Source organism: Trematomus bernacchii, unplaced genomic scaffold, assembly GCF_902827165.1.
Source record: "Trematomus bernacchii unplaced genomic scaffold, fTreBer1.1, whole genome shotgun sequence".
Classification (NCBI taxonomy): Eukaryota; Metazoa; Chordata; class Actinopteri; order Perciformes; family Nototheniidae; genus Trematomus; species Trematomus bernacchii.
Genome location: NW_022987720.1, coordinates 6,664,328 through 6,676,067, shown reverse-complemented (window position 1 = coordinate 6,676,067; position 11,740 = coordinate 6,664,328). Strand labels below are relative to the sequence as shown.

The 11,740-nt window shown below is 42.7% G+C and overlaps 1 protein-coding gene across 1 annotated transcript; it reads left to right on the top strand.

Moving 5' to 3' along the window:
• Positions 1 to 5,982: 5,982 nt before the first annotated feature.
• LOC117492744 lies at positions 5,983 to 11,238 on the top strand. Its single transcript, XM_034143129.1, has 21 exons — positions 5,983 to 6,113; positions 6,191 to 6,261; positions 6,345 to 6,440; positions 6,526 to 6,650; positions 7,051 to 7,194; positions 7,274 to 7,354; positions 7,439 to 7,603; positions 7,695 to 7,791; positions 7,876 to 8,093; positions 8,175 to 8,331; positions 8,635 to 8,843; positions 8,922 to 9,039; positions 9,165 to 9,364; positions 9,433 to 9,547; positions 9,630 to 9,799; positions 9,872 to 9,969; positions 10,050 to 10,180; positions 10,272 to 10,461; positions 10,613 to 10,754; positions 10,839 to 10,959; positions 11,030 to 11,238. Exons 1-21 carry the CDS (start codon positions 6,094 to 6,096, stop codon positions 11,098 to 11,100), a joined length of 2,739 nt encoding a protein of 912 aa, XP_033999020.1. The 5' UTR covers positions 5,983 to 6,093; the 3' UTR covers positions 11,101 to 11,238.
• Positions 11,239 to 11,740: the final 502 nt, after the last annotated feature.

The following is an 11,740-nucleotide window of genomic DNA, read 5'->3' as shown; positions in this document are numbered from 1 at the left end:
TCCACGGTTCCTTCCGCCCGGGGATGCTGCTCCTGCCCCCCGGGGATACCGCTCCTTCTTTCCGGGGACTTCGTACCCGCCGCCGCTGTGCCTTCGCCTGCGGCCGGGCAGCGCTCCTCCCGGCTGGGGGCCACCGGGATATTCACGCCCGTCGCAGCACAGCGGCCCTGTTTTCTACGGTTGGCGGAGGTTTTCTTCATTCGCCACGACGCCTACCGCGGCCCCCTTACGACGGCCCGTTCCGGGCCGCCCCCAACCCCCAGTGGGGATGCCCTCGCCCTCGTACAATATATAGAATAATTATGATGATGAATGCATTTTTTTACCACTAAAATACAGCAACACATCTTTGATTCATGTCGTTTATAACTGGAATATTACAGTTATTATTAACTTTGTCTGTACAAAGTAGCCTGTCCAGGAAATATGCCCAAATCAACAAAAACTGCGAGCCGGCAGGCAAGACGCTCCGCTTCTGAAATGCTTCTGAAACGGGCCTGGTAGGGTATGACGCCGGAGGAGGCCGGACCAAAACCGCGACGCAGATGGACCCGGTGGAATCTAGGGGTGACAGAGTAAAAAATAATTAACTTCCGCTTTGCTTCAAAATAAATGTCAAAAATAATTGTATATTTAGGTTTGATATTGGATTGATATTCACTTGTGTTTTCTAGGTCTGCTTCACTAATGGCGCGTTTCCACTACAGCGCGGAGCACGGTTTAAGAGGGCTGTGACGTCAGCGGCCCGTCTTTGGTTGCGTTTCCACTTGGCCTAGTACCGGCCGGCGGGTCCTAATTCACAGTTTTTCTGGCCTCATAAAATCGCGGGTCTAGGGCCAGAGACAACGAGGCTGAGTCGGGCTGAGTATGCTAAACTAGAGAGAGCATCGCTGGCAAGGGGGCTACAACTACAACAAGATGGACATATTTGACCGTGATTTAATTGTAATACACGTTTCAAAATGATGCCGAAGTAACAACATACTGATACCGGTTAGTAAAAACCATGAATTAATGCTTTGTCAAGTCTGCAGACAGACGGCAGGGGAAAAACCTTTTAAAATGCTTGTTTTCTAAATGGAGATTGGCTAAGCTAACGCAGTATATGCTCCGACCGTCCACACTCACAACAACGGCCTATACAGACATAAATAAAGCAGCGACTGTATTCACCATGACACAGGCAGTCTGTGGTTTGTACTTGTTTAACTTTTGTCTAGTTTCTGAACATATATGAGGAGCTGTGAGCTCTGAGTGCTAACAGCTAACGGCTGTGTTGTTTTTCTGGGGTTCTCTGAAGATCACGTCACGGCTCCGCCTACACTGCGTTACTATAGATACTACCCCAGTTCCTAAACTGTAATGGAAATGCGCCATAAAGTGAGCCAGTCCTAACGAGGCCCAGCCATACCGAGCGGGGCCGAGCGAGGCCGTGTAGTGGAAACGCGCCATAACTGTCGGAACCTCTTTTCTTGTGGATTTTAGTCAATTTTATTTTTTAGATGACTAAAACTAACAATAAATAAAACGTTTTATTTTGCAATAGCTTCCATATAATGTGACCTATTGACCCCAAATCAATGCAGCCTTGTACAACATAACTAGACGAGAAGGATCATCACTAGTGATGGCAAAATGAAGCTTTGAATGAAGCATCGAACCACTTGGACAATTGTGTCGGAAATAGGTTCATTTCTCGAAGCTTCAGTTACAGCGACCTCTCCTGGCGAAGTGCAAGGCTGCAGTGGGTTTAACGTATCTTTGCCTTGAAAAATATTCGATGCACACACACACTAAGACTGAATATCATGTTCTATTTGCAATTAAAGATTGATAATTGTGTGTATTGGGTTATTGAGAAGAGACTAGAGAGTGCTGGACATTTTTTTGGGCGGAGAGGGCCTTTGATCAGTTATTAAAGTATTAAAGTTGAAAAGCAATGATTAAAAGTTCACCCATTCCGGGCTTAAAACCAGCTGCGCGGAGGACATCGCCGCATTGGTGCCGGCGGCTCTATCCACTGGGCTATCTATTCCTTAAACTATTGAACTGTTTTTATATTAGTCATAATTGTCTTTTTGTTCACAACTTCTCCACATTTCAAAGTGTTTCCCGAGCCAGAACGACCTATCTTTCTTCCTGGCTTGCTCTATAATGACCCAATTAAAATGCAATACCAACAACAACTCAACAGCAACAACGTAAACTACGACAACAACCCACACATTGCGCATTGTTTAGAGCGGTTATAAAGTGTTGAAGAGCTCAAATTCGAAACTGTTTCAACCTGTCACCTGTCAGAATAGAGACGAGGCAGTGCATTGAATCACCTGATTGGACGGCGAACCAGTGAGTTGATTCATTCAGGAAATGAAGCAGTTAATGGTTCGGACGTCACATGTCACGTGATTTGAAGCAGTTGCTGCTTCTGACGTCATATGTCACGTGATTTGAAGCAAGCTTCGAATCACTGCTTCTATGGAATAGGAAGTCCAGGGTTGAAGCTCCGTTCGAAGCTTCAGTGTCAAACTGCCATCACTAGGATACACACCTCTTTGTAAATTTAAATTGCCTTTTATATGAATATTGTCATGACAACTATGCAGTTTCTTTATTGGATGCAATGTTCATTGGCTTCAATATCATATTTGTCCAGTGTAGGATTAATATCTGGTTTGCTTTGGGGGGACAATGCTTCACATGATGCCAGAAACAAAATAAAATAGAATAGGTCGACTAAAATCCAGGTGTATTAATACAATGCTGCATTGATTTGGAGTCATATGGTCACATTGTGGTACAGTAGATGCATAGATTGGTAAAATGATCAATCAAAACAGCACAACACTGGCTCAGTGAACTATAGAAACCAAGCTTTCTTTAAAGTGGACCTATCATGCTATCAGTGGCGACTGGTCATTAGGGGCAGGTGGGGCACAGCCCCACCTAGTGTCAGCAGAAAGTATTACAAATAATGATTACAAAAATGCAAAAAAATAAATAAAAAAATATATAAAATATATTTTAAGATCATGTTTAATCATCTGATTCGTCTGTACATTGCTGTTTTAGTCTGTGTTCTTCTAATTAGTGTGTCTACAGTCACAGTGTGTGCCTATTGAGCTGTTTAGAGCCATGTGGGACAAAACCTGATTATGCCCCTTCCTCTCGCTGTGAAGTCAACGGTGACTGTAAAAACTTCACTGCGCATGCTCAGAGTATTTTGTAATGAAATGTGTGTGGCAAAAAAATAATGACCAGAGGGGCACGGAGCTACCATCCCCACCATACGTCATCTCAAATCATTCAGAGCTGATTGGCTGTAAGTACGTGTGCCGCGAAAAGTGTGCTGTGTGAAGAGGAGACGAGAGAGCTGCAGTGGCGCGTCCTAAAACCAGGAAGTAAGCACAAAAAAGCAATGAGATTTCTCCAGAGGATTTTAGAAAATAGCTCGAAATAAGATCTGTGGGAAACGTACCTGTTAGATAAATGCACGTTTTGATTAGCCGGATAACATCCACATGTCTACCCTACTTATATAATTTTTTTATCATAAATCTATGGATTAGATTTATGATAGACTTTTGAAACTACAAGAACATAAGGAGGACTTTTACAAAAAAGTAATAGAAATGTTTGTCCAGAAGGATAGGCAAATGGACTTCATCTTCAAGTCAAGGTAAGACCGCCATTTTATTGAAAATGGGATCTTACTAAGAGAGAACAATTCAATATTTAAATGATAAAATGACATTTTTTGGGTATCCTTTTGTTGAACTGTCTGTTTAAAATTAATCGAAGCATCAGACAAAAAAAGCTTTTGAAAATAATATTATATTTTGGTTTAGGTCAAAATATAATATTTGTAAACCTGAAGAGTCAGTGCCAGTGCCTCACCAGCCATGAACCTCACTGCACGTCACTGCAGAAGCTTATATATAGACATCTAAGTTTTTTGTGCCCCACCACTTTTGTACATATAAAAACGCCACTGCATGCTATATTTCAATAATATAGTGTAGGACCATACCTATATAAGGCATATTTATACTTTTTTCTTTTCAAAATACCAAACAGATCATGCATTTTAGCCATGCCTCATTTAGCTCAATTTGCACTTTTTTTTAGCTCTGCTCTGCAAGGGCAGATTCAGTGAGAACAGCACCATCTACCAGAGGTGTGGACTCGAGTCACATGACTTGGACTCGAGTCAGACTCGAGTCACCAATTTGATGACTTTGGACTCGACTTGACAAAATCACAAAACACTTGCGACTCGACTTGGACTTGAACACCAATGACTCGGGACTTGACTTGGACTTGAGCTTCCTGACTTGAGGTGACTTGATAATTTAATTCAGGGGTCTCCAACACGCCGATCGCGAGCTGCCGTTAGAAGAGCAGACTCACGTCGGGGAGAGCAGAATCTTCAGCCGCTGCAACTCTTGCTGTGAATCCATGCAGGCAGGGGTGGGACTTTATTTTGCTGAGCCACCATGCGGCCAATCATATGCGAGGACACACTAGGATCATACCATTATGTGAAAGAAGGGTGGGGGGCAGACGCTCCAAAGACAGCAGGTGTAGTGGTACAGGCCAGCTACAGAGCCACGGGGAGACGGGGAGCCGGATTTAAATGCAAGCGCGTCGGAAAAAGTCAAGAAATTTGCGAAAACCGAAAAAAGAAGTAGCATCTGGCTGCATTTCAATGATATTGGAGAAAGCAAAGCTGAGTGCAGGATTTGTAAAATGAAAATAACCTTCAGAGCAGGGTTTTTTTTTGGTAACCACTCAGGATTTATTGCCAGAGGTGGGAGAAGTTCAGATCTTGTACTTGAGTAAAAGTACCTGTGTGTAGGAATACTCGGTTACAATAAAAAGTCCTGCATTCAAAATGTTACTCAAGTAAAAGTAGAAAAGTATTATCATCAAAATATACTTAAAGTACCACCTGCAGAGGGATGTAGATTCAGGTTTTTTTCCGCATAAAGACCGCCTCGCTGCACATTATCCCTTGCATAAAGATAGATTTTGGGTCCCTTATAACATGTTGTACACAGTGGAAATAAACATTCTGGTTACCTTAACATCAGGGATCTTATACATTAAACTCCTTCTGAATCAAACCGTCACGGTAGCCTTACCTTACTGATCCCTCTTAAAATAGAAGAAAACACGTTACTTTACCAGCAGAGAGAAAATGGATTGTTAAATGATTAATGTGACTAATAAAGAGCAGATTGATTATTAAGTATTATTCTGTTGATCGATGTCATTACATTTGTTGAAAAGCACATAATGACTTGTTTAAGACTCGTTTTGTCAAAGTTTAGGACTTGGACTTGACTTGAACTTGCCCATCCTGACTTGAGACTTGACTTGGACTTGAGCGCAAAGACTTGAGACTTGACTCGGACTTGCAAAACAATGACTTGGTCCCACCTCTGCCATCTACTGGCCTGGCATATGTACTACAGCGTCTCCAGCGCTTTCGAACGGCAATGGCCGTGGCTGTCTCCTCCTGATTGGTGGAGTTGGCCCAATAGCCGTAGTGCCACCGTCCTGACGTCAGGACAGTGTTCAAATCTGGATCAGTTTTTATCAGATCCGTTGCAGACCCTTTTTTAGAGATTTGGGTATGGAGGAAAATAGAGAGGGTTGTGTTTTCTGACACTTGGTGAGTTCCCTGGAACACCGGGGACACATATTCATGTATAAAAGACGTACAAAAGTGCATTTTGCATGATAGGTCCCCTTTAAATGGGACTAAAATCCACCAGAAAGGGGTGCAGACGGTCTGTGTTGTGGTGCGATCCCAGCATTGTGTGTGTGTGTGTGTGTGTGTGTGTGTGTGTGTGTGTGTGTGTGTGTGTGTGTGTGTGTGTGTGTGTGTGTGTGTGTAGAATCCTTAACAAGCCTCACCTGTGCTTTGTCGTTAAGTGGAATATAAAGCAGCTGCTGATGTCTCAGTTAATCATCCAGTCCCCTTCATTTTAGTCTTGTGTTTTTGTTGGAAGGTGTGCTGGACATTGCCACACTCTGGTACTGACTGTATTCTTGTAGTTTTGGGTTTTGCTGCTTACGAACTGCAACATGCTGAGGCTTGGGAACATGTAAGTTACATTTCTTGTAGATTTCTTTCTATGTGTATACTTAATTGTCTCTAAATGATGTGTTTTATGTGTTCAAGTTTGTTATGGATGGCTGCAGCTATCATCTTGGGTCAAGCCAGGCCTAATGTGAAGCTAAATTCGCAGTCAAGTAAGCTTCAATTCTCATTAAGTCATTTTATACAGCATGTTCAGTCGGTTTACATTCTCCTCACAAGCCTTTTCTTTGAACAGGCAGTGGGTTAAGGTCTGACTGTGCCGCAAATGTAATGAGACTGTCGTTGGACAAGGCTTTAGCAGTGGGAAACCAGCTTGAGGTGGAGGCTATCAGTAAGTATTTAAACTGCTAATAATGAGCTGATTGGTTCATCACTGAGGAAAGGGGTCCCTGACAAAGCTTATTTTCTCCCCTCAGATGGCACCAAGCACATTTTGTTGACACCTAGCATGGCTGCTCGGTGTGGATACAGCATGGAGTCTGACCCGTGGGGTAACACCAGAATCTACACCTCCCTGATGGGCTGCTTTGTGGACAACAAGGTTTGTTTTGAGCTAAAGTGGTTTAGCGGCATCCAATGTAATTTTCTATAAAGTTTAGTTGGTGCCACATGTGCTAATTCTGTCTCAAGTAACGAGTTAATGGCTCAACAAGCACATGGTTGCTCCCTGAATTTCTTTTTAACCCCTTACCCTTAAAAGACACAAAGTACATTTCCCTTTTTTGTTTGGTACATCCCTAAAATATTAACACTGCTCCACTCAAAACTGTATTCCTCTACTAGGTACTTTCTTGACTCATTTGTTACATACAAACATATCCATTTAGACTTCAAATGTGTCCCTGAAGGCAAGGATATTACATTTTCAAGGATAAAGATGCTGGAACCAAAGAATATTGGGGAGTTTCACTTAATTTAGTTTTTTTTTTTTATATTTATAGGATGATGCTACATTTAACGTTGGCTTGCGACTCCAGATGTACGGCGAGAATCCATCAGACGTGGTCAGTCATGACGTGTCTCAGACTTGCAGCTACACTCGCTGGGCCTCCAGGGAGGTCCTCTGCGACAGGAACTACATGGAAGTAGGTCATCTGTACATTGATGGTTCCACCATCTTGTGTCTTTGGAAACAAATGCTAAAACCAACATTTTCTGTTTTAGGTTTCGCACCACATAGCTAACCTTGATGCTGAAGCTCAGACTCGGGATGGTAAAGACGATAAGCTCAATGCCAATCCTGAAGTATGTTGAATTAAACCGTTCAGATACTACAGTTTAATTCCTCCCTACACCAATGAGGATTTCATTATTTTTTGTTTCCTTTAGGCCTCTGGTGCATCACAAGGTATCTGGAAGATGACGTTTTACACCCCAGAACCAGTGGCCATGGTGCTGCAAGAGGCTGAACAAGCCGGCTACGCTGCCAAAACTACCTCTAGTCGTCTGGTTATGCGAAGCCCGTACAATACAGCAGAGACTTATTCAGAGGATGTAAGCAACCCACTCCTATACATTGTTTCTTTCCTTTCCATATATATATATATATATATATATATATATATATAAAACCTCCTCTCTTTAGGTGGCTGGAGTCCCCATGGAAGTTTTCAGGGTGAGCGCCTACTACATGGCACCACAGGGTCTGAATGTAGTGAACTTGGCAGCTGCTTGTCCCAAAGGTGAGCCCTGAGGAACATATTGCCTTCACAGTAAGCTTAATTGTTGCACAGTTAACCTCAACAGCTCCATTTTGTCATTAACAGGTGGCGTCCTCTTCACCGAGGATATGATCTCTTGGCACGTACCTCGCCGTGTGACTCCTCTGTTGGACGGCAGCATTACAGTCTCAGAAATGCACATGGGCATCAACGGGCAGAGGCTTGATAGATCTCAGATGGCCGCACGGGGGTACACACTGAGCACCACAGACTTCCACATCGTCGTTGAGATCCCATTGGGCTCGCCTGATGGTTACTACAAGGTTGGGGAAATCTCTACATTAGAAATGCAAAAGTCACTAGTGCATTTGCATGTTTTATTGAAATGTCATAAATGATTGCAGAGCCATGCCCCAGATTACCAGTACCACATCACCTACTTCGTGGAGCCCATGCTTGAGGTACTGTGGAGGGCAGATGACACCCAAGATGATACCAGATACAAGGTTTTGTTCCCCATCATGACCCCTCTGATGCCTCAATCTCCCCAAGTCCAGGATGGTAAGTCACATTTTCTAGTGGGTATAAAAAAAATGTTGGCGACCAAAAAGAGGTTAGACTTTTACCTGGCTTTGGATCAACAAGTCTGACACAAAACACTCGAGGCTTGTTTCAGTGGTCAGTTTTTGCAAAATTGTGTGTTTGGATAGGAATTCAAGAAAGCCAAGTACAGTATAATCCACTTTTGCTTACAAAGAGCGCCTTTTTCTTTTTTTAAAGTAGCACTCAAGCCAACTACTCAATTGTTCTCTCAACGTTCAGGCTGGTTTAGAATTTGTAAACCTGCCACTTTCTGTTCCTCAGACACTGTCCCAGAGACTCGGGTGTTCAGCGTTCTCTTGGGAACCTTCCTCCATGACGTTGAGCTGAGGAACATCACCTTCTCCACCGGGGTCCTCACTGTTGAGGAGAGCAATGCCAAAGGCTTCACAGTCCAGGAACACAGCTTGGCTAATGGCTCCAAGATCTTCTCTCTTCAAGTGCCCTTTGATGCCGATGTTGTCTTAAAACATGTATGACATTATAGATTCCAAACATCACTTTGTACCAGCATATTTTCAGTGTTGCTGAGCTTTTTTCATTTGTTGCAGAATCCTGAGCGCATGGTTACATCCTACTTCCTCCCTCTGATCTTTGGGTTGATCATCCTGCCTGAAGAAACTCCTTTTGCTCTCCCGGTCGACCTGCAGGCCTCTCTGCAGGATGTTGGTGAGATCATATTGAATTTGCTTTTGACAATATCTTTATGCAAATTGTGTTTTCTAAAATTAAATAAAACATATTGGAGTAAAATCTACACAATCAAATGGATAATGCATGTTTTGCTGCTCTAGTGCTACCCATCATGTCTGGCACCTGTGACCAGAACCAGTTTTACATCAGCGTGAAGTTCGGGAGTCACGGCTCTAATTTCAAGGCTATCGTTGGACCTCGAGAGCTGACTGCTGAGATGGCTGAAGACTACAATTTCTATGAGAACGGCACACACCTCAGCCTCATTCTGCCATACACTGCCAAGGACGCTGTTTTCGAGGTATGTGAAAACTACAAAATTCCACCATAGATCTTCTGCATTGGCTAACTTTACTTTCTTTTCCACAGCTGCTCACTGCAGAATCAGTCAAATCCAGAATTGACCTGCTTCTGTTGGATCGTGCAAACGACTGGGTGCTTGCTGATCTCTATCTGGCTTGCTACTTCCCCTTAAAAGCAACTGGTAAGATGCAACATGTAAGTATATTTGCTGCTTTAATTGATGGATTTTTGTTGCTTTACACATTGCCTGCTTCTTCCTCCAGAGTGCCACCCCAATGGCACAATGACCGCTTTGGCTGTGAAGGTTGAATCCACTCGTAATCTGAAGCCAAGTCAGCTGACGCTAAAGGACCAGTCCTGCACACCACAGTTCAGCGACGATCGCTTTGCATATTTCTCCTTCAGTGTGGATACCTGTGGAACCACCAGAACGGTGAGTTTGAATCACATTTAAATATCAAAAGGGTTTTTTGTCAAATGTTAATGCGTTTTCTTTGTTAAATAGTTCTTTGACAACTACTTGATGTATGAAAATGAGATCCGCCTGTCTTACAACAACGCCAAAGGAGCAGCCAACACATCACCAGTTGATCCTGATTACAGGTAAAATATTTGATTCTGTATAATTGGAGATGAACACCTTCAATGTATGCATTTTATATATTTTATTTTTCCCCTAATAGGCAAACTATTTCCTGCTTCTATGTGGTCAATGAGACTCAGACTGTTGCCTTCAGCGCTAAACCAAGAACCTATGAGCCCGCTGCAGAGATCGGCACCGGGCAGCTGATGGTGCAGATGAGGCTAGCCCAAGGCATGGTGGAATTTTACTACATCTTGTTCATGCATACAAAACACTGTAACTGTCCAGCCCTCCTTTCTCTAACGGGACTCTTCTCCTGCAGATCCATCCTACGAGCTCTTCTACCAAGCAGAGGATTATCCAGTGGTGAAATATCTGCAGCAGCCTCTGTATTTTGAGGTGGAGCTGATGCATTCTACAGACCCTTACTTGGAACTCATTGCTGAGAACTGTTGGGCAACCCTTTATGAAGATAGGACATCTCTGCCAAGCTGGGACATCATTGTGGACAGGTAATGTTGTGCAAAACTAACTACTACGTGTTCTCGTCTGAGACCTTTGGTCAGAAGTGAGTTGTGTAAACACTGTCTTAATAATCCACTAAAAAGCATTCTAATTTCATTTAACGGCTGCTTTATTTTAACTTTCAAATTCCTTCACTAGCTGTGAGAATCGCGATGACAGCTATGCAACAATTTTCCATCCCGTTGTGAGTGACTCCAGAGTTTTAGTCCCGTCCCACATCAAGCGCTTCTCTGTAAAGATGTTCACTTTCACTAAAGATGATGAGGTTCTGAAAGACCAGGTAAGACTTGTACATCCAAATCTGGAGTCTTTTGGCCACTGCTGCATGTAGCCCTGTGTAATAAATCATCCTGTCTGTCCATAGATCTATGTCCACTGTGATGCAGTGATTTGTGACACAACCAGCCAGGCAGATGGTTCCTGCAGAGGCCAGTGTGTGCATCCTCCAGGTCAGAGCTACTCAAGACCTGCAGGTGTAAAAAGGGGTAAGTGATCGAGTCTGAACAAATGTAGTCGATCTGGATGTGCAGCTGGTAATCTTTACTTGTTTTGCAGAGCGAAGAAGCACCGACTCAACACGCCAAAGGCAGATCTCCTCTGGGGCAATTATTCTGTCTAACCTCTGAATATAGTGTTTACATTTTGTTGTTTGCACCTTATGTACATTTGTTCATTGTTTGGCACCAGGACCAGGGAACACAGTTTTATCAATGTACTGTACTGCCTTTTATATTGATGGATGACCATAACGAGTCATGTATTTTGAAAAAATAAACAAAAAAAAAAAAAAAAAAAAAAAGCCTCATTTATAGTCGTTTTTATCAATGTGTTGCATCTTCTGTGGTCAATTTTAAGTGACATATTAGTAAAAGCAGGTTGTGTCAACCAGTACCCTCATAACTCCAAAAAAAATGCAGAGAAGCATCAACATATGTAGAAATGATATCCTATATAATAAACAACTCAAAATGATAAGTTGTTTTAGGCGCTTAATGAAATACATTCTGAAGTTATTATTGCCCCATCGATAAGCCCCGCCTACTTGAGACGCACTAAAACGTGATTGGACGTAAACACAACAAACCTTAACAGAATTCACAGCCAATGGAGCAAGACAACCCTCAAATACTTGAAAATGCTCACTCCGAGTTTAAAAACCAGAACTTAAAATGTGCAAAATGACTGTATACAAAGTTTTTCTATTCCTGCTTACAGTCCTCTCACTTGTCATTTCATTACATGTATTGTAGAGACTTTAACGCTGTT